Here is a 23313-nt window from a genome sequence, read left to right as displayed (position 1 = left end):
AACCCTCTGCAAGTTAAACAGGAAGTTAAACTCTTATGTTTAAACAGAAGACAGATAAATGTTTAGGAACTTTGTTTCATAGATTGAGTGTGGTGAGGAAAATGTATTGAAAAAGACGAAACAGAACCAAGTGAACCTTTGTCATGCCACCACAAAGTTGTATAAATGCTAGTAATAATACTTTTCTTCTTCTTTGGTATAAAGGGCTTGACTTGATTATTCATCTCAAATATCACATTGGTAGGCTGTCTCACAATCCCTGATACTAATGTCACAGGCATCCTGGTGATGGTCACCAGCAGATGTGAGCTGCCAATTGTAAAAGGGATGCTTTATTTGTACATTGAATTCTGCGAGCTTGTTCATAGTTTCATAGTTTCATAGTAGCTAGAGTCGGAAGGGACCTAGGTAGATCATCTAGTCCGACCCCCTGCCTTGGCAGGAAAGAGCACCGGGGTCAGATGACCCCGGCAAGGTGCTCATCTAACTTCCTTTTAAAAATCCCCAGGCTAGGAGCCTGCACCACTTCCCCTGGAAGCCGGTTCCAGGCCCTAGCCGCCCTGACTGTGAAGTAGCGCCTCCTAATATCTAATCTAAACTTACCCTCCGCCAGCTTGTGACCGTTATTCCTGGTCACTCCTGGCAGCGCACGGGGGAACAGGGACTCCCCCAATACCTGCTGATCCCCCCTGACCAGTTTGTAGCAGGCCACAAGGTCCCCCCTTAACCTTCTCTTGTGGAGGCTAAACAGGTTCAGGTCCCGTAGCCTCTCCTCATAAGGCCTGCCCTGCTGACCCCTGATCATACAAGTGGCCCTCCTCTGAACTCTTTCCATATCGTCCACGTCCCTCTTGAAGTGTGGCGCCCAGAACTGGATGCAGTACTTCAGCTGCGGCCTGACCAGTGCCGCATAGAGGGGTAGGATCACCTCCCTGGACCTGCTCGAGATGCATCTGTGGATGCATGACAGGGTACGGTTGGCCTTCTTGACTGCCTCCCCACACTGCCGGCCCATGTTCATCGTGGAGTCAATGACGACTCCAAGATCCTTTTCCGTCTCCGTGCTGGCAAGAGGGGAGTTCCCCAACCTGTAAGTGTGGTGCCGGTTCTTCCTCCCCATGTGCAACACCTTGCACTTATCAGTGTTAAACCCCATCCTATTCTCATCCGCCCACCGTTGCAACCTGTCAAGGTCAGCTTGTAGCCTATTGCACCCTTCTAGTGCACCCACATCCCCCCACATCTTAGTATCATCAGCAAACTTGAACAGGGTGCTTTCTACCCCGTCATCCAAGTCACTGATGAAGACGTTGAACAGTGCGGGCCCGAGGACCGAGCCCTGCGGAACCCCACTGCCCACGTCCTTCCAGGTCGAGAAGAACCCATCCACTACCACCCTCTGGGTGCGGCCCTCCAACCAGTTGGCGACCCATTTGACCGTGTGGGCATCGACACCACAGTCTCCCAGCTTTTTGATGAGGACAGGGTGAGAGACAGTGTCGAAAGCCTTCCGGAAGTCCAGAAAGACTACATCCACGGCAACCCCTGCGTCTAATGATTTGGTGACCTGATCGTAAAAGGCCACCAGGTTGGTCTGACAAGACCTGCCACTGATGAACCCATGTTGGTTGCCCCTGAGCATGCATTCCCCCGCAAGGCCCTCCTGGATGTGTGCCAGGAGAATTTTTTCAAAGAGCTTACCCGGGATTGAAGTAAGACTAACTGGCCTGTAATTTCCCGGGTCCTCTTTTTTTCCCTTTTTGAAGATAGGGACCACATTGGCCCTCTTCCAGTCCTCCGGCACCTCGCCAGAGCACCACGAGTGCTCATAGAGCCGCGCCAGGGGTCCCGCAATGACCTCGGCCAGTTCCTGTAGAACCCTAGGGTGAAGATCGTCCGGACCAGCGGACTTGAACACGTCCAGCCTCTCCAGAAGTACCCTAACTAACTCCTCGCTAACCCCTGGCCCAGGCGTGTCTCTCCCAGGGCCCGAGGGGGGCCCAGCAGGGAGGTGGCTGAACTGGTCCCTACTTAGGAAGACAGAGGCAAAGAAATTGTTAAATATGTTAGCTTTATCATCTGGCGTGATGACTAAGTTGCCCATCGTGTCCTGCAGGGGCCCCACATTACCCGGGACCCTCTTTTTACCCCCTATGTATTTGAAGAAGGACTTCTTATTGTCCTTAATCCGGGAAGCTAGTCCTATCTCCATCTCTGCCTTGGCCCTCCTGACTGCCCCCCTACATCCTTGGGCGACTGTAACATAGTCCTTCTTGGTGATGACCCCATCCCTCCATTGGGTATATGCCTCCCTTTTAGCAAGGAGACATTCCCGGATGCTCTTAGTGAGCCATGGGGGTTTATGTGCCCTCCTGCTCCCTTTGACCCTTGTTGGGATTACCTCCCTTTGGGCATGGAGGATCGTCTCCTTAAGGAGCAACCACTCACCTTCGACATCTGATTCCCTTCCCCTCTGGGTCCTCAGCGCTTCCCCAACGATCCTCCTTAGCTTGTTGAAGTCAGCCCTCCTAAAGTCTAGGGCTGTTGCCTTGCTGCAGCCCTTTGCCACCTTATGCTGGATGGTGAATTCCAGCAAGCGATGATCACTGTCTCCCAGGTGGCCCATCACCCGCAGCCCCCTCACCAGGTCATCACCCGTGGCCAGCACCAGGTCCAACAAGGCGTCTCCCCTGGTGGGGCTGTGCACCTCCTGGGTTAGATGGAGGTCCTGCACTCTGGCTAAGAACCGACGTGAGCGATCAGACTTGGCTGACTGCTCCTCCCAGCAGATGTCTGGGAAGTTCAGGTCCCCCATGATGATCACATCCTTAGCCCTCACTGCCTCTGTGAGCTGACCTAAGAATTCCTGGTCGAGCTCTTCTCCCTGGTTGGGAGGTCTATAGTAGACTCCCACTGTTAAGTCTCTCTCCCCTGGACTGCCTTTTACTCTAACCCAGAGCACCTCAGAGTGCCCCCCCTCTACCGCCTTGCTAATTAACGAGGAAGTATATTCCTCCTTGATGTAGAGTGCTACTCCTCCACCTTTCCTTCCTGTCCTGTCCCTCCTGTATAGCCTATAGCCCTTGACACTCACCGCCCAGTCATGCGATGAGTCCCACCACGTTTCTGTGATCCCTACTATGTCAGGGCTGGTGACAGCTAGGAGGAGGGCGAGTTCCTCCTGCTTCTTCCCCATACTTCGAGCATTTGTGTAGAGGCATTTGAGGCCTCCAACGGTTGTGCCCACTGACCCCCTAGTCTCAGCAATGCCCCGTCCCCCATCACTTACCTGTTTCTCCCTTTTGACCATTGGTCTGGGCTCGCTGGCTGTTGCTGGGCCTGGTAGTTCATCATCTCCTCCGCCCTCATCTTCCCCCTCCCCCGACGAGCCTAGTTTAAAGCCTGCCGAAGGAGGTTCACCAACCTGGAAGAGAACACACGCTTACCTTTAGGGGAAAGGTGGAGCCCATCCCATCCCAGCATGTCTCTCATCACGATGTGCCAGTCATGGCTGAGGAAGCCAAAGCCCGCCTCGAAGCACCATTCCTGTAGCCTCCAGTTGGTCTCCGCTATGGTGGGAACATGATGAGATTTCTCCGGGAACTTTCAAATTGCTGGCATGAGCAAATGAATACAAGGTTTTTATTTCATATGGTTCAGGAATCCAGGAGGAGCAAGACGGAAAAAAGACCTATTCAGTTTTGATTCTTAACTTTTTCAAGTATTTGGATATGCAAGGCATTCGTCTTGAATAATGCAAGGCATTCATCTTGAATAATGCCTCTAACCGAATGCTGTCCACTACCATGGTATTTCAAAACACTGATGTTACTACCTTAGTCAATGATGTGTTATGTTGGTGTCTGAAAGTTGCTGTCCTGGAAATATCACCACAAATCATTGTACTATCTCTATTGTAAGCTTATTTGTTCCATTGTTGGAGGGTATAATGGATTCTTCCATGTAGCATTGTTCACAGCCTTCACAAAGCCATCTTTAAATAAAGCAACAATGACTACAGGTAAAGGCAAATAATTTTTCTAATGTGAGAGATTATAATTATTGTAATATTCCAGTTCTGGCCGCAAACTTCTCTATCCTTTTTGGGTGCCATTATTCTAAATTTTATTTGAATCAAAATGTGTAGCTGTGATATCCAAGATTGGCAAGGAGGTCCTGGGACACAAACCTATGCTGATTATCAACCTTCAGTTCAAGACGTCCAGCACTTTTTACAAAGCATTCATGAAACTTCATTGTGGTTCAGGAGACAGAATCCTGTCATAAATGAAGCATGATTAACTCCAAAAACCCTATATACCTTTAGGTTCTATGGAATTTTATTCTTCTCTGATGCATAATCATAGCTCCTTTTAACTTCAGCAATGGTGTCAGTATATTGCCAGGTAGTAGAATTCACTGTTTTTTACCCAAAATATTTGGATTTGATTTCAAAGGAGTTGTATCTGTACTTTGTTACAATGAAGCTTTTGTTTTAACCACAACATTAGAAATTGGGGATTAGACTAGGTAAATGAAATATTTAACAACAAGGGGTTTAAGTTAGTGGCTTATAGAAGTGCTATTGACAGCACACATTCATTACTTTGAGCTAAATGGGCACAGCACCAAGCTAAGCTTCTGGGAACAAGAAGTGATCAAGTTCTAGTTCAGGCAGACTGTGCTATCTTTTCTAGATTGGTGGTAAGTGAAAACTTAATTTCTATTCCTCTGAGCTTATAACTTTATTTTAAAATAAAAAACAGATAGAATCCCCTTTAAAAAAAAATACTAATCCCCTTCAAACTCAGGAGAGCAGTGTCTAAGGACAGCTTTCACTTTTAGGCTATGGACATATTGGGGAAGACAGCAAGGAAGCTGCTCTAGACCACGTGTCTGCATCTTGCATGGGGGCAGAAACTCAAGGTGAAGAGCAGTGAGGTGGTCAAAGCAGCTGATGGACTATTTATATAATGATAACTGTGTCTGTTGCCGACTCTATGAACCACATCCAACAGCATCTATTTCAGTGCAGAGGAGCCCTGACTGAGCACATTTTGATTAATAAATTATCTAGTACAAGGTGTGTGATGGGTTCCCCTTTCACATCTCATGAAAGTCATTCACTCCAAGTTCAGTGGCTCAGCAAGTCCAGGCCATTTTGAGACTGCATCTCTGCTACAAATGTCCCTTCAGAGCAGGGCTGTTGGAGCATTCACCCAGGCGGGTTAAACTGGCTGAGAGGCAGTCCTTCATTACAGATGGAGAACAGCCAAATCTTTTTTCCTCTCCAAGTTATGCACAATGGGCTGCAAATAGCAAAATGAGTGGAAAGCAAGGAAGAAACTTCAACATCTTATAGCCTTTTTTCTGGGTGGGCTAAATCCAATATTTTTAACTGACAGAGTTTAAACTGGAAAAGTCCAAGGAAGGTATTGAATATTTTGTCTTTTACCTATAAAATCCCTCACTGTATTAATTATTAATGTTTCTTCAGAATGCAGCCTAAACCATGATCCGTTCTCCACAGTCAGACTACCAGAGGATGGAGCATTTGCTATAGTGGCACCACCTTGATATTCCTGTTCTCAGTGCTAGTTGGTCCTGTTGCTTCATCTCCCTGTTCCTGCACTCAAGTGACTAAAGGACCTCACTGATCATTTTCAGGGGTGCATTGTAGCCTTTTCAGATTGATCTGATCATGTTGCATTATCTACTGGAAAATTCCTTTTAGACTAAGAAAAACAAAATGTTACATAAACTGGATGTATTTTGGAGAGATGATGTTAATATGGTTCTTGTTACCATAAGTAGTTAAACTACATAGTTTTGTTATGCGTTTATCTTCATGAATCTGCTGTGAGGTAGGAAAAGTGCTGTGATCGTTATTTTAGACATATGGATCTGATGCACAGGAACAGTAAATGACTGAGTTCGTGTAGGAAACCTGTGTCTCAGCAGGTCATTGACCCTGAAAATGCCAAGTCCTAGGCTAGCGCACCAACCACAGGAGTTTCTGTTTCTCTCTTAGAACAGGATCTTGTGAGTTAAAATGAAGGTGTTACAAAGTTGCCATAAAGGCTGAATAGGAGGCAGAAGTCACCCTACCATTTGATGGGTCCTGTGTGCAGTATTGTGTGGCACCTCAAATCGATTGCCATAACAGCCATGAGAAGAATAGAACCATTTCACTTACTTTGGCTTGCTGTTTTTCCAGTTTGCACACTGCCCTTTTATTTCCCCCCCACCAGGACTGAATGCACCTTCCCTCCCTTCCCATCCATGTTAAGCCAGGGATCAATTTTCTGTGGTATTTCATACTTACAAAGTTTTGCTATATTTTCTTGAACAATTGCTTTTCAGTTTCTGCCTCCTGGCCCAAGCTATTTTTATCATCTCTTTTTCCTCTCTTTCTCTACATTCACATGTTTAAAAAAAATTCCTAAGCCTTGGGGTCTTTTGGAGTTTTTTATGGTTTCAACAACTTCTTTGCCACTCTACCTCTTCCCTCAGCTTTTTCCCAGCAGTTTCCTCTCACTGGGTCTGCTCTGCCTCTCATTCCCGCTCAGTCTGCCCTAAATGGTTCTTTCCAGCTCCACCACTGTTCTTTCAGGTCAGCAGATTTCTTTTTGCATTTCACAGCAGGAGGGAAAGAAATGGTGTCTCAGTAATACTAAGGATCTCCATTCCCCTGGGGAGCACAAGAAAATCCCTCTCTTTCCTGATAGGCCCATCAGTTCCTTAAATTTGCCTGCTCAGCTTGACTGAGCTAGAAAAACTCCTGCCTGTGATAGATGCCCTGCTCCCAGGCAGTGTGAGCATAGCTCTTATTACAGCTATGAGCTCTCCTGAAACCATCTGGGAATAGCAGTTATTTGTAGGCTTTGCATCTCCTAGAAGCACTGGTGGGTTTAGACCTTCTCCGGTCCAGGACTGGCACTAAGCCTGCCCTTCCAGTACATTCCTGAGTGCAAACTAGAGAAAGAGCACAAGCCCATAGCACAGTGGGGGATAATTTTTTTTATCACAAATTTAAGTCTGACACTATCTTCAAGTGTCACTTTGATCCCTGTCCCCTGTCTGTTCTGCTACTCTTCTTTCTTCTCCCTTCCCTGTACTCTTTACCCAATCTGCTGCTCTGCTTTCGGCTTCCTGCATTATCTGACAAACTGCTGCCTGCTGCCTCCTCAATCTGCTGTGTGCCACACACAGAGTCTGCCTGTGACACTTGTACTTGTGCCACACAGACTAGGGACATTACACATAAACATTAAGTGATCAGAAACTGGTTTAAGCCTGTAATAGAACAGATATTCATTGCACATAAACCAGTTTGAGAACCAACTGAAACTGGTTTGAGATAAACCTGGTTGAATGTAGTATCACGCTTAACTGATTTGGCTCAAACTGGTTTATGCAATGTTTGTCCCAGCCCCCTTGCTGGTTTAAGGTAAACCAGACTCCTTCAGCATCCTGGCATGCTCTCTGGGCTCTGCTCCACAGCAGGGCTGGCCCCTCCCTTCCGCTCCCTGGCTGGAGCTCCAGAGACTGTGGGCTGCTTCCCCTTTCCACTCACCACTCCCTGCTAAGCAGAAATTTCCCCCTCCCCTCTGCAAAGCAGAGAGGTGTCTGTGTATTAGCTAGCAGACCACATGCTGGCTATGGTCTGTACTGAATCAACAGGTAGAATCAACAAGTAGCTGGTAATGTCCCTCTGTTGTTTTCTTAATTGGGTGATAAACACTATTATCAATTCTCTGCTGAGCTCATTAGAGCTCCTGTGAAGCCTAGCCATTCCCCCTTCAGCTTTATGCTATGGAAGGAAGGGAGGGCTGCTCTGGCCCCCACCCACCAGCTTCTAGCCTGAGCCACTGTAAGCATGTGCCTGCATTTCTGGGATATCTGTCCAGTTACAAAACTGATTTAGCCTAGCCAGGATAGACTAACCTGCAAATGTTGAATCAATTTAGGCTCAGGCTTTTTGAATGTCTGTCCCTAGCCACGTTAGCCAACCTGGCATAGCAGAAGCTGGAGAGTGACGGTAAGGGTCCCTCTCCAAACTAAGATGAAGTGGGGAGTAGCTAGCCAACCATTATGCTTTTTTCTTTTAGAAATGTTTCAGTTTTGGAGAAGACATTAGGACATCTAGGTGAAAATGTTAATAGCAGATCTCATTTGTCATGGTCTCAGTGCTCAGAGCAGGGATACAGCAGAAGAAAGCTGGAACTGCCTGCTGGTATTTAAATGGTACTGGAATTGATGGTCTCAAGTGACCATGTATGTTAAGGTGAACATTCAGTGGAGGGCTGTGGGCAGAAGCTTTGAATAGTAAAGCTTCCCTTGAAGGGAAGTCCACTTTGAACATTTTGTCTGCTTTGAAATATTTGTATGAACATTCACTATCAAGTGAAGAGTCAATATCAGGCAATGATATGCTTTGTCCGGGTCATAAAAAGTTGGTGTAGTGCACTCTCAGATAACAATAACATATAGTGGAATATCTGCTCCATGCTGTATCATCCAAAGCACAGGATTATCTGAGTATATCTACTCCATTTAAAATCCACTAGAAAGGAGTCTTCATATCCATTATGTTCTCTCTCATGCCTGGGAATTACAGTACTTCAAAAATAGTCAGCAGAGGAACAGTTATTCAGCACACTAGTTAGATAAGAGCAGAACAGCTGTGGGCAGAATGGAAACAGAAACACTAGCAGCATCACCAGTGTCAGAAGGGCATGGCAGTACAGATGACATGTTGTAGGTTGGGTACCACTGGCTGCAAGGAAGAGTCAAAGGAAAAAAGTGTCTTAGGACAGGCAGCAATGACAGTAGTAGTGTTTAAGTTCAGTGAGGCACAGCCATATCAAGAGGTTGACTGCAGGAGAGGGAGCCATAGGGGGCCTCAGTCAGGCATGATTAGATTGACACAGTGGCATAAAGCAATGCTGAGAACATTGGAACAGACCTGCAATAGTGCCTGAATGCATCAGTATAAGGATGAGTCACCCAGCAATACCGTTATGTAATATGCAGAGAAACCCTGCAATCCCCCTAGGGTTTTATTGGATAGGTACTTTCTGCAGAAGTCAGAAGGAGTAAGAGGCATTCTCACATGACTGTCTAAGAAACTAGTGAACTGAGGGCAGACAGCAACATGCCAAACTGCTGTCCATGCTCCTCAGAGCTCTGTGTTGTGTGGTGCAGCTACATCCTTGGACCCCTCTCACTCAGACAGGGGCATCTGAGGCCTGTTGGTTGGGAATGGTTTCTTTTGCTTTCTACGTGCAGAGGGAAAGGAGGAGAGAGAGGAGTGAGTGAAATTGCTGTTAGAGCAGTGGAGCAGACAAACCAATTGAAACCATCAGCCTGTGTTGTAGTACGCACAGTCAGCCACATACTAAACTGCACTTAACCCAGACTGAGATGTCTTACTGGGTCAAAAAACTGACAGAGATAGAGAGAGAACAAGGGGTGAAGAAGAGATTTTATAGAGATAGAGAGAGAAAGGGGTGGAAAGAATGGGAGATTGAGTGGTAGCAAGGTGGGGGGGTGAAAGGCAAGGATGGCTATTAATTTTTTTTTCCATGAGAAGAGTGAAAAAACTGAAAATGGGAGGCTAAAGAGAGAGATTTTCCAAAAAAGCCAACACAAGGAATTTGCATTGTTTTGTGGTCTGGCATATTTTACTGAGGATCATTGATCAGGGGAGTAATGAACTGGTGGCTGAAGAGTCATTATAGAGAAAGTTTTCTAAAAGACTTTCAATGGCAAATTTACAACTGCCCCTTTCTGCTCCACAGTTGAGGTTTAGAGCCAAGCAAGTCTGTGCTCCCCAAAACGCTCCTCAGAAGGCATTGAATATTATGTAGTCACATTGGACAATATTTGAGAGAATGAGCTAAAGGAAAGCTTCTTGTGTACAGATAAGGGGGCATGCTTGGATCCCTAATTTATTCCTTTTTTTCCTCAAAGGATCACCTTATGTTTGCTCAATCTCTGGTTGAATAAGAAATAAACAGAGATTCTTAGAAGTAGGTCCAAGGGGCTCTGTTACACCCTTTGTGCTCTGGCCAAATTCAGACTAAGAACAGTTGCCCCAAACCATTTTCCACTGGAACTGAAGGTGGAGTTGACCATAGTTGCCAGCTTGCAAATCCTTGATGGTAGAGGAATATTTTGTGATTAAAATACATTAAAAGATCTTTTTTATTTTAGGAGACTGTATAAGACTGCTCCGATATATACTTCACCAGAACAATACAAAACCAAGGAAATGTCTGACATTTTAGAGCAATTAAAACCTTTGTAGTCAAATATGGCATACTTTTACACAGTGTCCTTCAAATATAGTATGACAAAATGCCTCAGAGTCAGCCATAAACTAAAGGAAAAAAATGTTGGAAGTTAAAATTAAGGGAGAGGAATTGACTGTACATCTGAGAGGAGGCCAAGGATTTTCATGGATTGGCAGTATAAGTAAAAAAGTGAACTTTCCCTACTGTACCAATGGGAGGAGAAAAGCCCAGAATGGAGAGGCAGAGTGAGTGGAGGGCATCAGTGTCGATCAAACTGGGGAGGAAGGGTGGGTTTACAGCCAGGAAGACATGTGTAAGCCACGAGAGTCACTTTGTGTTAGATTTGAAAATTATTAAGAAATCACTGAAGATGAGGAAAGCAATGACATGGAAATGGACAGGATAACTTAGTAGTCTATAGTAGGTCTTTTGTTGTTGTAATTATAAAGATTGTGTGACCCTGGTAAGAGAAGAGAAATACGAAGAGGTTTAACGTTCCCTAATCCTTGATCTAGGAACAAGTTTAAAATAATTTCAATAGCGCCAGAGAATAAATGATTCAAGGCAGAGGCAGACAATTATTTCAACTGGAGAGCCACTTAATGTGTTTTCGTGAGCTGTCGAGGGCTGCAGGGGTAGCCCTGCCCCTTGACAGGTGCTCTTCCCCCTGGTCTCTATCTTGGGACTGGAAGTCTCACCCATAACCCCTGACTTTTGTCAATGGAAGTCCCTCCCCTTGGCCCCTGGAAATGCTCCTTTTGGGAGGGGAGAATTGCTATCTTTGAATCAGAAAAAAACTACATCATATACTAAAAGTTAAACACCTACTATAACATTTTAATTTTATTTAAAAAAATGTTTTTGTCATGATTTTTGTTTGCATAATGTATATAGAGATGAAGCCATAATAATGTGTGTGGTGTGGTTTGTGAGGGGGTGTGGCTGTGTGTGTGGGGGACAATAGGGTATGTTAGGGGGATGTATATGGGGGGTTGTAGGGGAAGGGTGTGGGTTTGTGGGGTGTGAAGGAGAGCGGGAAGGTATGGGGACCCCCCCCATGGCACACAGCTCCACAGGCGGCAGCAGCAGCAGGCGAGGGTACTCGGGGTGCTCATGCCCGGCACAGACTCTGCAGCCGGTGCTGTGCGGCTCAGCTGGCACTGCACATGGGGGCGAGGAGTGCAGCCTGGCTGGCCTGCCTCTATCGTGTGGGGCTCCCTGTGTCACATGTGCAGCTCCCACAGTTGCACACCACCAGGGAAAGTCCTGCGCAATGGAGCTGGGTGTTTTCACCGCTCCCTCCCATGCAGGTCCTAGGACTCTACTGGAAGTGGAGGGGAGCCCCAGCCCCTGCTTCCTCATGGAGTCCCAGGACCTGCATGGCATGGGGTGGGGAAGGCAGCTGGCTCCATCACACAGGGCTTCCCATGGTGGCACATGGGTGGGAGCTGCATGTATACCATGTGGAGCCCTGCATGATAGAGACTGGCCAGCTGGGCTCTGCTTCTCACCCCCATTTACAGCTCTGGCCAGAGCTGGGCATGAGCACCCCAAGCGCCCCCACCTCATGCTGCTGTCAGTGGCAGGGAGTGTGTGGAGGGTCCCTATACCCCCCATCCTTTCTCACGCCCACACCCTGCCCCCCTGAGCTCCACAGTCTCACCTCCCCTAGGTATGGGCTCTAAGCTGCTGTCAGCCCCAGCCACATACTCTGTGCTCCTGCCCAGCTGCATCTTCCTTCCCCTCCCCCGCCACCTCCCCCCCTGCCCTACCGCTTCTCTACCTGGTGCCTGGAGCGAGTGGGACACCAGGGAAGCTGAGCAGGTCTCCTGGCAGCTGCAGCAGTGGCAAAAGCAGCCCAGCCTGGAAGCTGCATCCTGGCTGGGGTAGGCCCTTCCATGAACGGGGTAGGAGCAAGGCACAATTGGGTATGTTGGGCGGAGGAAAGGGGGTGTTGTACATGTGGGTGCCTCACTCCCACCCCCGTGGGCGGAAGGGCTGGCTGGGGTAAAATTAGCTGGCAGGGGGTTAGCTGGATTCAGGCCGTGTGCCATATTTTGCTCACCCCTGATTTAAGGCTTGAAAAGCAAATTTGGAAATATTCTGTACTGAGTACTGGATTGTTTTTTGTTTGTTTTCTGATCCTGAGCTTTTTTCCCCTCCATATCTTTCTTGCCTATAATTATGAGATTTCTAGTCTTGATAATATACTTACGACTTGAATTAAGAAAGGTCAGAAAGGTCAGATATTAATAAGGGTCAAAGATATGGGACAAGCATGGTTCTATTTCTTTTTGCCTCCCTGGAAGAAAATTTAATCAACTGCACAGTATCTAGGAGCAGATTGAGCCAAAACAGAAAAGTAGATGTGAGAAGGAAGGACCTGGAAATAGATTCAAGAAAGAGAAACTGTAGCAGGTTGGTGTCCACCCTCAAAGAGATAATGCCCTCAATGGAAACAATTGGAATCTTTTAAGATTTGCCACTGAACACCAGCTAATATTTTTGAGTAGATCCTTAGCAGTTCATTGAGCTGGGTAGCAGTCAATGGGCCATTTCAGATGGAGATGAGAAAAAAAACCAAGGACAGAATCATGAGGCATTTTGTAAGGGGAGGTCTGAGGGAAAGAGGTAAAGACTCTATTATAAAGGAGAAATGTTTGATTAGAGAGTTAGGACTGAGTCCAGCAGGGGAAGAGGACATTGCTGGCCTTCTGCTCATGAAAGCCAAAATGATTGAGAGGGCTGTGATAACTACAGAGACCAAGTCAAATGAGAAGAGAGCTGTAACTAGAGGAAAGAAATGGGTCATTAACCACCTAGAGAAAGGGAGTATTAGTACGATGAAGGGGTATTGAAAGCCAGGCTGAAAGTAGTATCAAGGTGAGCAGGCAGGGTGGATGGAGGAGATACAGGGTCGGGAGTGAAGGAAAAGATACTTTTGTCATGGGAAGTTATCTTGTAAAGCATTTCTAAAATATAACAAATATTATTTTTAATATATGTAGGTAGTGAGAGCTTGAGGACTCTTTCTTTTCAGTGGATAGAATGTAATATTCCTTTTCCACTTCCTGTGTCTCGGTAATTTGGAATCAGGAATTCCTTCATGCTTTGAAGTATAGGTAAATGCAGTTTGTGTTTGCGTGTAACCCCCCTGATCATTAATTCAACAGCCTACTCCTTGGGTATCACATAAGGCAAGCATCAGATATCCAAGGTTCCAACTAACAACTGTTTTCTTTATCTCAGTTGATAAAGATATACCAGGTGAGACAATAGTAAGGGTAGCCCCAGTCCCATGAGGTATTGCTTACTAACATCTGCTGGCAGTTGGACTGCAAGACTCAGCAGTATCATTGTAACCCTGTCACAATATCAATTTCCAAAGGGGGAGAAAATGGAGTGGGGTTGCCATGAAAGGAGGTAGTGTTTCTCTGGATGGAGCACAAAAGAACGAAGCATTGAAGATGGCATTTGATATAGTTGTTTGCAACTGAAACCTTCAGGGCTGCTAAATTTAGAAGCTGGATGCTCTCATAGAAATTTATCCCAAACCTTGGGATCTTGGATTCTTGCAAAATCCATGGGCATAAATGGCAACAAGAGGACAAACCAGCCATGTCCTGGGGAAGTGGAAAAGGTGCAGCTTGCCATCCAAGGGACATGGTGGCAATGGTAGGGTTCAGTCTAAGGGACAGGTGACAACAGGAGAGTGTGTAGCAAATCACTGTAAATGTGATTTGCTATCCTAAACCAAACCCTGTAATCCTGTGAGTGGATTTTACCTTGAGTTTGGACTGCCCATTATCGCTGTCTTATAAACACATAGAGCTAGACTGTGGAGATATTACAGCAGAAGCTCAGAGCGATGGGTGGCAGTGTGTCGCAGCCCCAGGAGCAAGGGACACTTCAGCCCCCACTTTGAGAGAGAGAAACTATACCAACCTAGTGTGTGGTTCAGCTCACTTCCCACCCTGCACCAGCTATGCTGTGATGGTTGGTGTGTTAGGAATAGGGCCTTTGCCCTTGGTTGTGCTGCCTCCACTCCCCTACCCCCAGTCCTGTTCACTGCTCCTTCCTCATTCATCTCCATAAGGTGGGAGCAGGTTTCTGGTTACAGCTGCCGTCCCACCTGCACAGACTTTGATGGTTGTTACAAAATGAACCTCAGAAGTTTCTCTGCATGCTCTGAGATCCCAAGTGAGTAACAGAGTAGATGTGTAAACAAAGACAATGAATGTATTTACATTTTAACAGAAACTCTTTGAAATTCCTACTCTGCCTGAAGCATTTGTGATACTATCAGAGCTTGCAAAAGAAGCACAACTCAGGCCCAGTATTGAGCAGGTGAGTGAAGGAAGAAATGATTTACAGCGATTTAATTTTAAAATGAATTTTAAAAATTGAGGTTTGCACACACTGGTGTTGTATGTTACCAGCCTAAAAGCAGGCTACAGTTCTGAATTCTGAAATCTTTTTTCTGCATCTGATCCGTTTGTGCATGGAGAGTAGGGAAAAAAGCCTTGCCTCTTTGGACTTGTCTCTGTGTCAGATCTATAGTTTGTTGGGTTGTTAGCCATTCAAGCTGCTTCTGCTTTACCCTGTTTCTTTTCATCATCAGGTAACACCAACAGCATCTTTGCATTGGACTATATCAGTGGAGCTTTAACCTTGAATGGGCTGCTTGACCGTGAAAACCCTCTCTACAGTAATGGATTCATTCTCACAGTCAAGGTGAGAAACAAAGAGCAATGTCCCTTTGCAGGAAAAATCAGTATAGTAGAAGTAAAAGGATGGGAACTCCAGACAGAAGCATATCAGGGACTGTTTCATCTCAAAACTGCTTAGTAATGAATTATTTCAAGTGAAGGAGCAGATGGGGCCTGCTTTCTACCTGTGCAGCTTTAGGGTTGGATGCTTGCTGTTCTCAGCTTGAGATCACAGTCCCATGTGCAACTCCAGGGCTAAACTCTTCCAGTTCCCAAAGTGGTGGTGTGATTGTAGAACTGGCCTATCTCTCATTTTCTGTGGTTCATTGTGGTTAGCATAGCATAGTTCAGTAGTTCCTCCATAGCTCTTTGAGCTAATGCTTCAGGTTCTTTCATCCTCTTCAATGTATAGACTAATATATTTTATTAGACCAACTGAGTAGTTGGAAAAAGAGTTCTTAGCAAGCTTTTAGGAAGAATCACCTTTGTTCAGGCATAGGGAGTCTCTGCTGTTCTGAGACTTCAGGTAATAAGAGAAGTTGAACCTTGCCTGCCTATGTCCTTAGACCAAAACAGGTACAACCAAAAACCCAGCAGCATGTATAGACTGGTGCTTTTTGGGGTAAGGGGAGGCTGTGCATGTTTTAGTTCCTCTCCATGCCCAACCCATAGCAAATACAAGTTACCATATTACAGACCCTAGCTACAGAGCCTTGACCCTTTAGCTCAAGCTGTAGCAGTTTATGCATTTAGCTCTTGAAGTACTGTTACCAGATTTGCCTGTCACTTTGGGGAGTGCTCATTTATTAGGGGTACATTTTTGGGGGTCTCTGTAATTCTGTCATTATGCTGATTGTGTTACTTGTGTTTCTGTATGGAGCTGTATCTCTCCCTTCTGCAAGTCTTCACACCCAGTGGAGCTATCTTGCAGGACTCAGTTTCAATGAGGCTGGGTTCCTGCAGCCACCAAGTCAGTCAAACACATGTACGCACATACACACACAGATCGACAGGATACACGCAAACCAGGCTGGGTTTTTTAGCATTGACAGGCTGACACGCTCATATACCTTGAACTCAGTTCATCAGGGCAACAATAAAATGCAGTCAGACACAAGCACACAGGTTAACAGAGCCTGTCTGCATCAAGCTGGACTATTCAGCATTTATAGGTACACAAACTCATGTGCCTTGAACTCAGTTCATTAGGACAATAATAAATGCAGTTAGATGCACATACACAAATGCTAACAGAGTACTTCTGAGCAGGCTGGGTCCGATCAGCACTTTCAGCTGATACCCTCACGCACCTAAAAATTCAGCACGTCTCAGTCTCTTGTCACAGTGGTCTTAGTAGTAACCCCCATGATGAGCAGACCACACTGTGGTTTTGGGCATTACAGGGATCTTTGGCTTAGGTAAAAGAAGTGTTGCTGCAGAGCAAATGGGGAGGTCAGCTTGACCATAAAAGTTCTTTATTGCCAGGTCTATGAACTTACGATGATACCAGTAGTAATAGCCATACAATAGAGAGACAAATAAACAGTTATAGTATTACATAGTTTCAGTTATGTTTTTGGGGAAGTCTAGCTTGAGTTTGATTAGCAAAAGTCAGGTTTAGAAAGCTGTACCTGGAGTAAAAGAGTAAAAGTTAGGTTCCTGGAGTCAGAGAGAGAGAGAGAGAGTTGGGATCTCACCACTCAGTGAAACTTGAACCAGTCAAGGTTCCCGGGTGTTTGTTGGAGCTTGCAGAGAGGCAGAGTTCTGAGCATGATCAATGGAGGGATTCCAGGCAGAAAAGGAGTGGAACTGGTGCAGCTTTGGATCCAAGCACCAGGACAGAAACTTGAGCTTGGGTAGGGGTTTTTGTACAGAACTAGCAATGGCTCAAAGGAGAACACTAGGTTTGGAGCAAGGATTCCCCATCATGCAGTATTCCCTTGCTTCTCTGATCTCAGAATTCAGTGCAGTCCTTGCCTTGGAATCTCTGTCGTCCATCCTGAATGCTAATGAAGGTGCATGCCTGTCCCATCTCCCATTTAAATGAGTTGTCATCCGGTTCCATCTCAGATGCAGATGAGACTAGGGGAGTTGCTTCACTCTTGTCACCCTTGTCTGGAGGGCTTTAGGTGCGTCTCCTATGGCATCTCCCTTATCTTTTGTAAGTCCTTCCTCTAATCAGTTCTTGTTCAGGCAGAGGTGGGGAGGGGGAGAGTTATTTGTGAGTCAGACAGGCTGTGTCCTGTGCCAGGGTTCCCCAAGAACATGGAGCTGAGAGGCAACAGTACCTGGTTCAATCCCCTGTGTGTCAGCAAAGAGGTGACCATCATCCATACATGCCACAGCACCTTTGAGAACCAGATGAGTGATGTACTACCGATCAGCGAGGAACTCACTAGAGCAGCGGTTCTCAAACGTTTTTTTTGCAGACCATTTGAAAATTGCTGAGAGTCTCGGCAGACCACTTGATCTTTGTCAGCAAAAAAAATAAATTAAGTGCAGGGCCAGGTACAGATATTCTCAATTTGTTCTGTAACCTTTCTGCAGACCACCTGAATGAAGCTCATGGACTAGTGGTGGTCCGTGGACCACAGCTTGAGAACCTCTGCCCTAGAGACTAGGAGAAATGTGCTGATGGAGCAGACTGGGGTTGTAAGAATGCTTTAGAATCAGAGGCAGACAGCAAGCAACATTGCCACTGCAAAAAAAACAACCCAACCCTCCCCTGAAGGTTTTTGAGTCACCTGCATGGGCATCTTGCTGTATGACACACCTGCATCATACAGCAAGAGGAGGAAAAAAGAAAGGGTGGAAGTAGCCTCAGCAAGAAAATGCATTGAAGCATTTTGTTCCAGCATCCTAAGGCCCCACCTAATAACTGCTCCCCCATCTCTGATCACAGTTCTTTAATTAAAATCAATACAGAGCTGACCAGCTGGTTGGGAACGCATTTAGAAGTATAGATTCCACTGGGCCAGGGGAAAAAAAACAGTATCTATTCATGGGGTCATTGCCTGGGGGTGACAGCCAGCATTGGAGGAGTACAGATAATCCCCTTGCTATGGAAGGGGCAGCACTTCTTCAGGGAGGGAAAATGACATGAAATTACTCCACTTGACCTCAGGCAAGGGTCTTTCTGTGGAACTCTGCACAGTCAATATGCTATTATTATCAATCCTTGGAATTCAGCTCCTTTCCCTTGATCCTTCTTCTTCTTTTCTAAACTGTAAAAAACAAATAGAGAATTTATATGAATAAAGAGTATATTCTAATGGAACCAAAAGGCCAGTTCCTGCAAGTATTTAATGTTCCCATCCCAAACCCACATCCAATGGCCCACATTATGGATTCAAAGCACTTTTCTGAGGTCCCACCCAGTAGCACTGCTATATTTCTGCTCCACATGGCCTGCTGTCCCAAGCCAGTGGGAAAATGGCAACGAATAGCATGAGTATTGCTAGTTTGTTTTTCTGCCTGCCATGACAAAATTGTTCTTAACTCAAGTGGAGGAATTCCGGTTAAAATTTGCTTCACCTGTTCTCCAACATAAAAATTCATTCTCCACCACCTGCCCACCCTCCTTCCTTCCACCATAATGATCCCTTAAGTGGAACAGATGTTTAGTGGAAGTCCTGACACAGAGCATTAGTGCATGAGTCCTTCATATCTGAAAATATGCAGTCAAACCTAGTTTAAGCTACAAGTAAGATTCATAGATTCATAGATACTAGGGTTGGAAGGGATGTCAACAGATCATTGAGTCTGACCCCCTGCCTAGTCAGGAAAGAGTGCTGGGGTCAGATGATCCCAGCCAAATGTGTATCCAGCCTTCTCTTAAAGACCCCCAAGGTAGGGGAGAGCACCACCTCCCTTGGAAGCCCATTCCAAACTCTGGCTGCCATTACCCTGAAGAAGTTTTTCCTGATGTCTAGCCTAAATCTGCTCTCTGTCAGTCTGTGACCATTGTTCCTTGTTACTTCAAGAGGCGCCCCGGTGAACAGAGCACCTCCAATCCCTTGCTGTGTCCCCCTAATGAGTTTGTAGGCGGTCACAAGATCACCTCTCAGCTTTCCCTCGCGGAGGCGGAAGAGGTTCAGGTCCCTCAGTCTCTCCTCATAGGGCTTGTCCTGTAAGCCCCTAACCATACGAGTGGCCCTCCTCTGGACCCTCTCGAGTGTATCAACATCCTTCTTGAAGTACGGCACCCAAAACTGGACGCAGTACTCCAAGTGTGGTCTGACCAATGCTGCAGAGAAGGGAAGTATCACCTCCTTGGATCTGCTGTGACACTGGCCAATTCCTTCAGTACCCTCAGATGCAGCTCATCTGGGCCTGCTGACTTGAACACATCCAGTCCATCCACGTGACTCTGCACCAAGTCAGCATTGACAATTGGTGGGCTGGTGTGCCTCTGATGCCCATCTAAGAACCCATTAGGAGACTTATCTTGACCCCTGTTCAGGGACACAGAGGCAAAAAACTCATTGAATAGCTCAGCCTTAAAAATACTTTTTGTTGTCTTTAATTTGTGTTGCCAGCCTCAGCGCTATAGTTGCTTGGATTTTCTAACTGCCTCCCTGTAAGTGTGGGCCAAGTAGGTATACTCCTCCTTGGTAGCGTCCTCCAGCTTCCACCACCTATATGCCTTCTTTTTTTGCCCTCAGCCTCCCCTGGATTTCTCTGTTTAGCCAAGGAAGTTTTTTGGCTCCTTTCCCCCTTTTCCCTCGTATTGGGATAGTCTCCCTCTGTGCCCAAAGGATTGCTTCCTTTAGGAACTACCACCCTTCCTGGATTCCCATCTCTTCTCCTGCACTGCATTATTGACTACACTCCTAAATGCACTGAAGTTAGCCTTCCTAAATGTCGCGCTCCAGCTGGACTCTGCCAGCTTTACCCAGCAACAGATGCTGTCAAGCACTCTCCTCACAATCTGGAAAGCCCCTGTTTTGCTTGCTGCATGGCCCTAGCCATGTGCTCGGGAAACCCCGTCCCCTGTGGAAAAACCCACGAACATTTTAGCGCGAAAATGTGACCAATCGAGGGGGTTGAAATTGTGCTTGTCATCTGGCCTATAAAAACTAGGGTTGAGTTTCCGCCCAAGCAGAAGCTAGAGCAGTCACCGCTCAGTGGGTAGGCCTGGCCAGCTTCCCGCGGCTTCTCCTGCCTCCGGAACCATAGGCAATCGTTTGTGCACTCGATCGTATCCGTTCGTTCATTGTCGTTTTCGATCTCGGATCCATCGTTTTGTTTTTCGTTCGTTCGTCCCTCACCCGAACCAGGACAGATCCAAGTATAATCGCCTGCGCAGCCACATCCACACCGGTGGTGCGTAAGCAAAAGATCACATAAAATGTTCTGGAACTGTTACGAGTCTACCTCTCCCTTTCGCAAACCAGCATCAGGATAGAACCCACCGGGGCAACAGTCACAACCTGACTCGCGCCCCGCACCCTAAAGTCAAGCACTTCCATCCTACTAGTTATTTTATCCACACTGTGCCATATGGTGAATGTGATTGATTGGTGGTCACTGTCCCCAAGGTGACCACGAATCTGCAACTCCCCTACCAGGTCCTCCCCTATCACGAACACCAAGTCCAGTAAGGCATTCTCCCTAGTGGGACTGTATACCTCCTGCATTAGGTAAAGGTTCTGCACACAGGTTAAGATTTGGCTGCTGCTCCTCCCAGCAGACATCAGGGTAGTTTAGGTCCCCCATGACAACCATGTCCCTAGACGGTACAGCCTCTGAGAGCTGCCTCAGGAATTCCAAGTCTAGCTTTTCCTCTTGGTGTGGAAGTCTGTAGCAGACCCCCACCACCAAGTCCCTTTCCCTATGACTTCCATGTATCCTAACCCACAATGCCTCAACTTTCTTCTCCTCTGATCCCATTTTGATTAGGGTAAATGTATAATGCTCCTTTACATAGAGAGCAACCCTGCCCCCTTTCCTCCCTATTCTGTCCCTTCTGTACAACCCATAGCCCTCAACGTGTACCACCCAGTCATGGGTAGGGTCCCACCAGGTTTCCATTAGTCCTATTAAATCAAAGTTATTATCTGCAAGCGGAAGTGCAAGTTTTTCCTGCTTGTTCACCATGCTCCTAGCATTAGTACAGAGACAGTTGAGCCCTCCGAATGGTGCCTTTCGTGCCCCACCTATTTTGATGCCCAAAGGCCCCCTTGATACTTACCTGGGGTGTACTGCTGCATGTCTTGCAGTTTGTAGGTTAAACAACAAACCTCAACCTCATAGTTTCATAGTTGGTAGGGTTGGAAAGGACCTAAGCGGATCATCAAGTCCAACTCCCTGCCATGGGCAGGAAAGAATGCTGGGGTCAAATGACCCTGGCTAGGTGCTTATTTAGCCTCCTTTTGAAGACCCCCCCAGGGTAGGAGTGAGCACCACTTCCCTTGGAAGTTGTTTCCAGATCCTAGCCACCCTGACTGTGAAGTAGTGCCTCCTGATGTCTAACCTGAACCTACTCTCAATCAACTTATGGCTGTTATTTCTAGTTACTCCTGGTAGTGCTCAGGGGAACAGGGACTCTCCCATTCCCAGCAGGTCCCCCTGCTAAGTTTATAGACAGCCACCAGATCCCCTCTCGGCCTTCTCTTGTGGAGGCTGAACAGGTTCAGGTCCCATAGCCTCTCTTTGTAGAGCCTGCCCTGCTGCCCCTGATCATGCAGGTGGCCCTCCTCTGGACCCTCTCGATGCTGTCAACATTCCTTCTGAAGTGCAGCGCCCAGAACTGGACGCAGTACTCCAGCTGTGGCCTGTCCAGTGTCACATAGAGGGGGAGGATCACCTCCTTGGACCTGCTCGTGATGCATCTGTGGACACATGACAAGGTGTGGTTAGACTTACTGACTGTGTCCTCACACTGGCAGCCCATGTTCATCTTGGAATCAGTAGTGACTCCAAGATCCTTTTTGGCTCTGTGCTGATGAGAAGGGAGTTCCCCAGCCTTCAGGTATGCTGCTGGTTCTTGCTCCCTAGATGCAGTACCTTGTACTTGTCAGTATTGAATCCCATCCTATTCTCATCTGCCCACCCCTGTAACCTGTCCAGATCTAGTTGTAGCCTGTCCCTCTTTTTTATCATGCCACCTCTCCCCACATCTTAGTGTAATCCAGGAATTTGAACAAAGTGCTTTTCATCCCCTCATCCAAGTCACTGATGAAGATGTTGAGCAGCATGGGCCTGAGGACTGAGCCCTGGGGGACCCAACTACCCACATCTCTCCAGATCAAAAATGACCCATCCATCACCCATGGGCACTCTCTGGGTGCAGCCCTCAAGCCAATTGGCAACCCATCTGACTGTGTAGGCATCAATGCCACAGTCGCCTAATTTTTTAATGAGAATGGGCTGAGAGACAGTGTCGAAGGCCTTCCTAAAGTCCAGAAAAATTATGTCCACCATGACACCTGCATCCAAGTATTTTGTGACCTGGTTGTAGAAGGCCACCAGGTTGGTCTGACAGGACCTGCCCCTAATGAACACATGTTGGTTGCCCCTAAGTATAATCTCCCCTGCTGGTCCCTCGCAGATGTGCTCCTGCATAATTTTTTCAAAGAGCTTCTGCAGGACCGAGGTAAGACTAATGGGTCTATAGTTACCTGGGTCCTTCTTCCTCCTTTTTTTTGTCATGTTTGTCTGTCTCATCCAGTTTTTCTAGTGGACATTTGTCTCCATCACAACAGCACCACACTTCATGTGATTACTAGTCTCAGCTCAGAAGAGGCCCAGGAGTGAAACTTAGGTCCCCCAGTTTTCTGTGATAGCTGAAGTTTAAACTGTCCTCCATGTTTTACTAGGCAATTTAGCAGGATATTAAAAATCTTGATTTTAATGCTTAACAGAGGAAAAATGCCTCCTCCATTCATCCTCTGTTGTGAGATTTTGTTGTTACTATGAGGTCTATCAAACATGAGAGAACAGATCTTTAAAGGTGAAAAATATGTAAGGCAAGAGCAGATTTATATGTCAGTACTGAAATGCATCAGATCCATGGGTACTGAACAGTAGGGCCAGTGTGGGCCACAATTCACATGCATTGGCAGAGCTATTGCAGAAGTGCATCCAGGATTAAGGTGTTGTGACAGAACTGCAGAGTGCCTTTTCTTGACAGAGCTAGGGCAAGGGAAGCTCACATCCTAACCATCTCAGGCCTAACACTAGCCATAGTTAGTTACCCATCCATCAGTTAGTTACCAGTTTGAAAGCCAGATATATACACTGGCATGTGCATGTGCATGTGCATGTGCAAACACACATCCGCACACACACAGATGCATAGAGAC

The 23313-nt window shown here is 46.6% G+C and overlaps 1 protein-coding gene across 1 annotated transcript in view; it reads left to right on the top strand.

Moving 5' to 3' along the window:
• Positions 1-23313, top strand: part of CDH23 (cadherin related 23) — a 408502-nt gene that overhangs the window by 133592 nt on the left and 251597 nt on the right. Inside the window, exon 5 of the mRNA XM_090058715.1 lies at positions 14920-15032. Within this exon, the coding sequence (XP_089914841.1) occupies positions 14920-15032 (113 nt within the window). The remainder of the gene's footprint in view (positions 1-14919; positions 15033-23313) is intronic.

This window comes from Crocodylus siamensis, chromosome 7, assembly GCF_052110815.1.
Source record: "Crocodylus siamensis isolate JL-2025a chromosome 7, ASM5211081v1, whole genome shotgun sequence".
Classification (NCBI taxonomy): Eukaryota; Metazoa; Chordata; order Crocodylia; family Crocodylidae; genus Crocodylus; species Crocodylus siamensis.
Note: the sequence above shows the minus strand (reverse complement) of the source record. Positions and strands in the feature narration are given on the sequence as shown.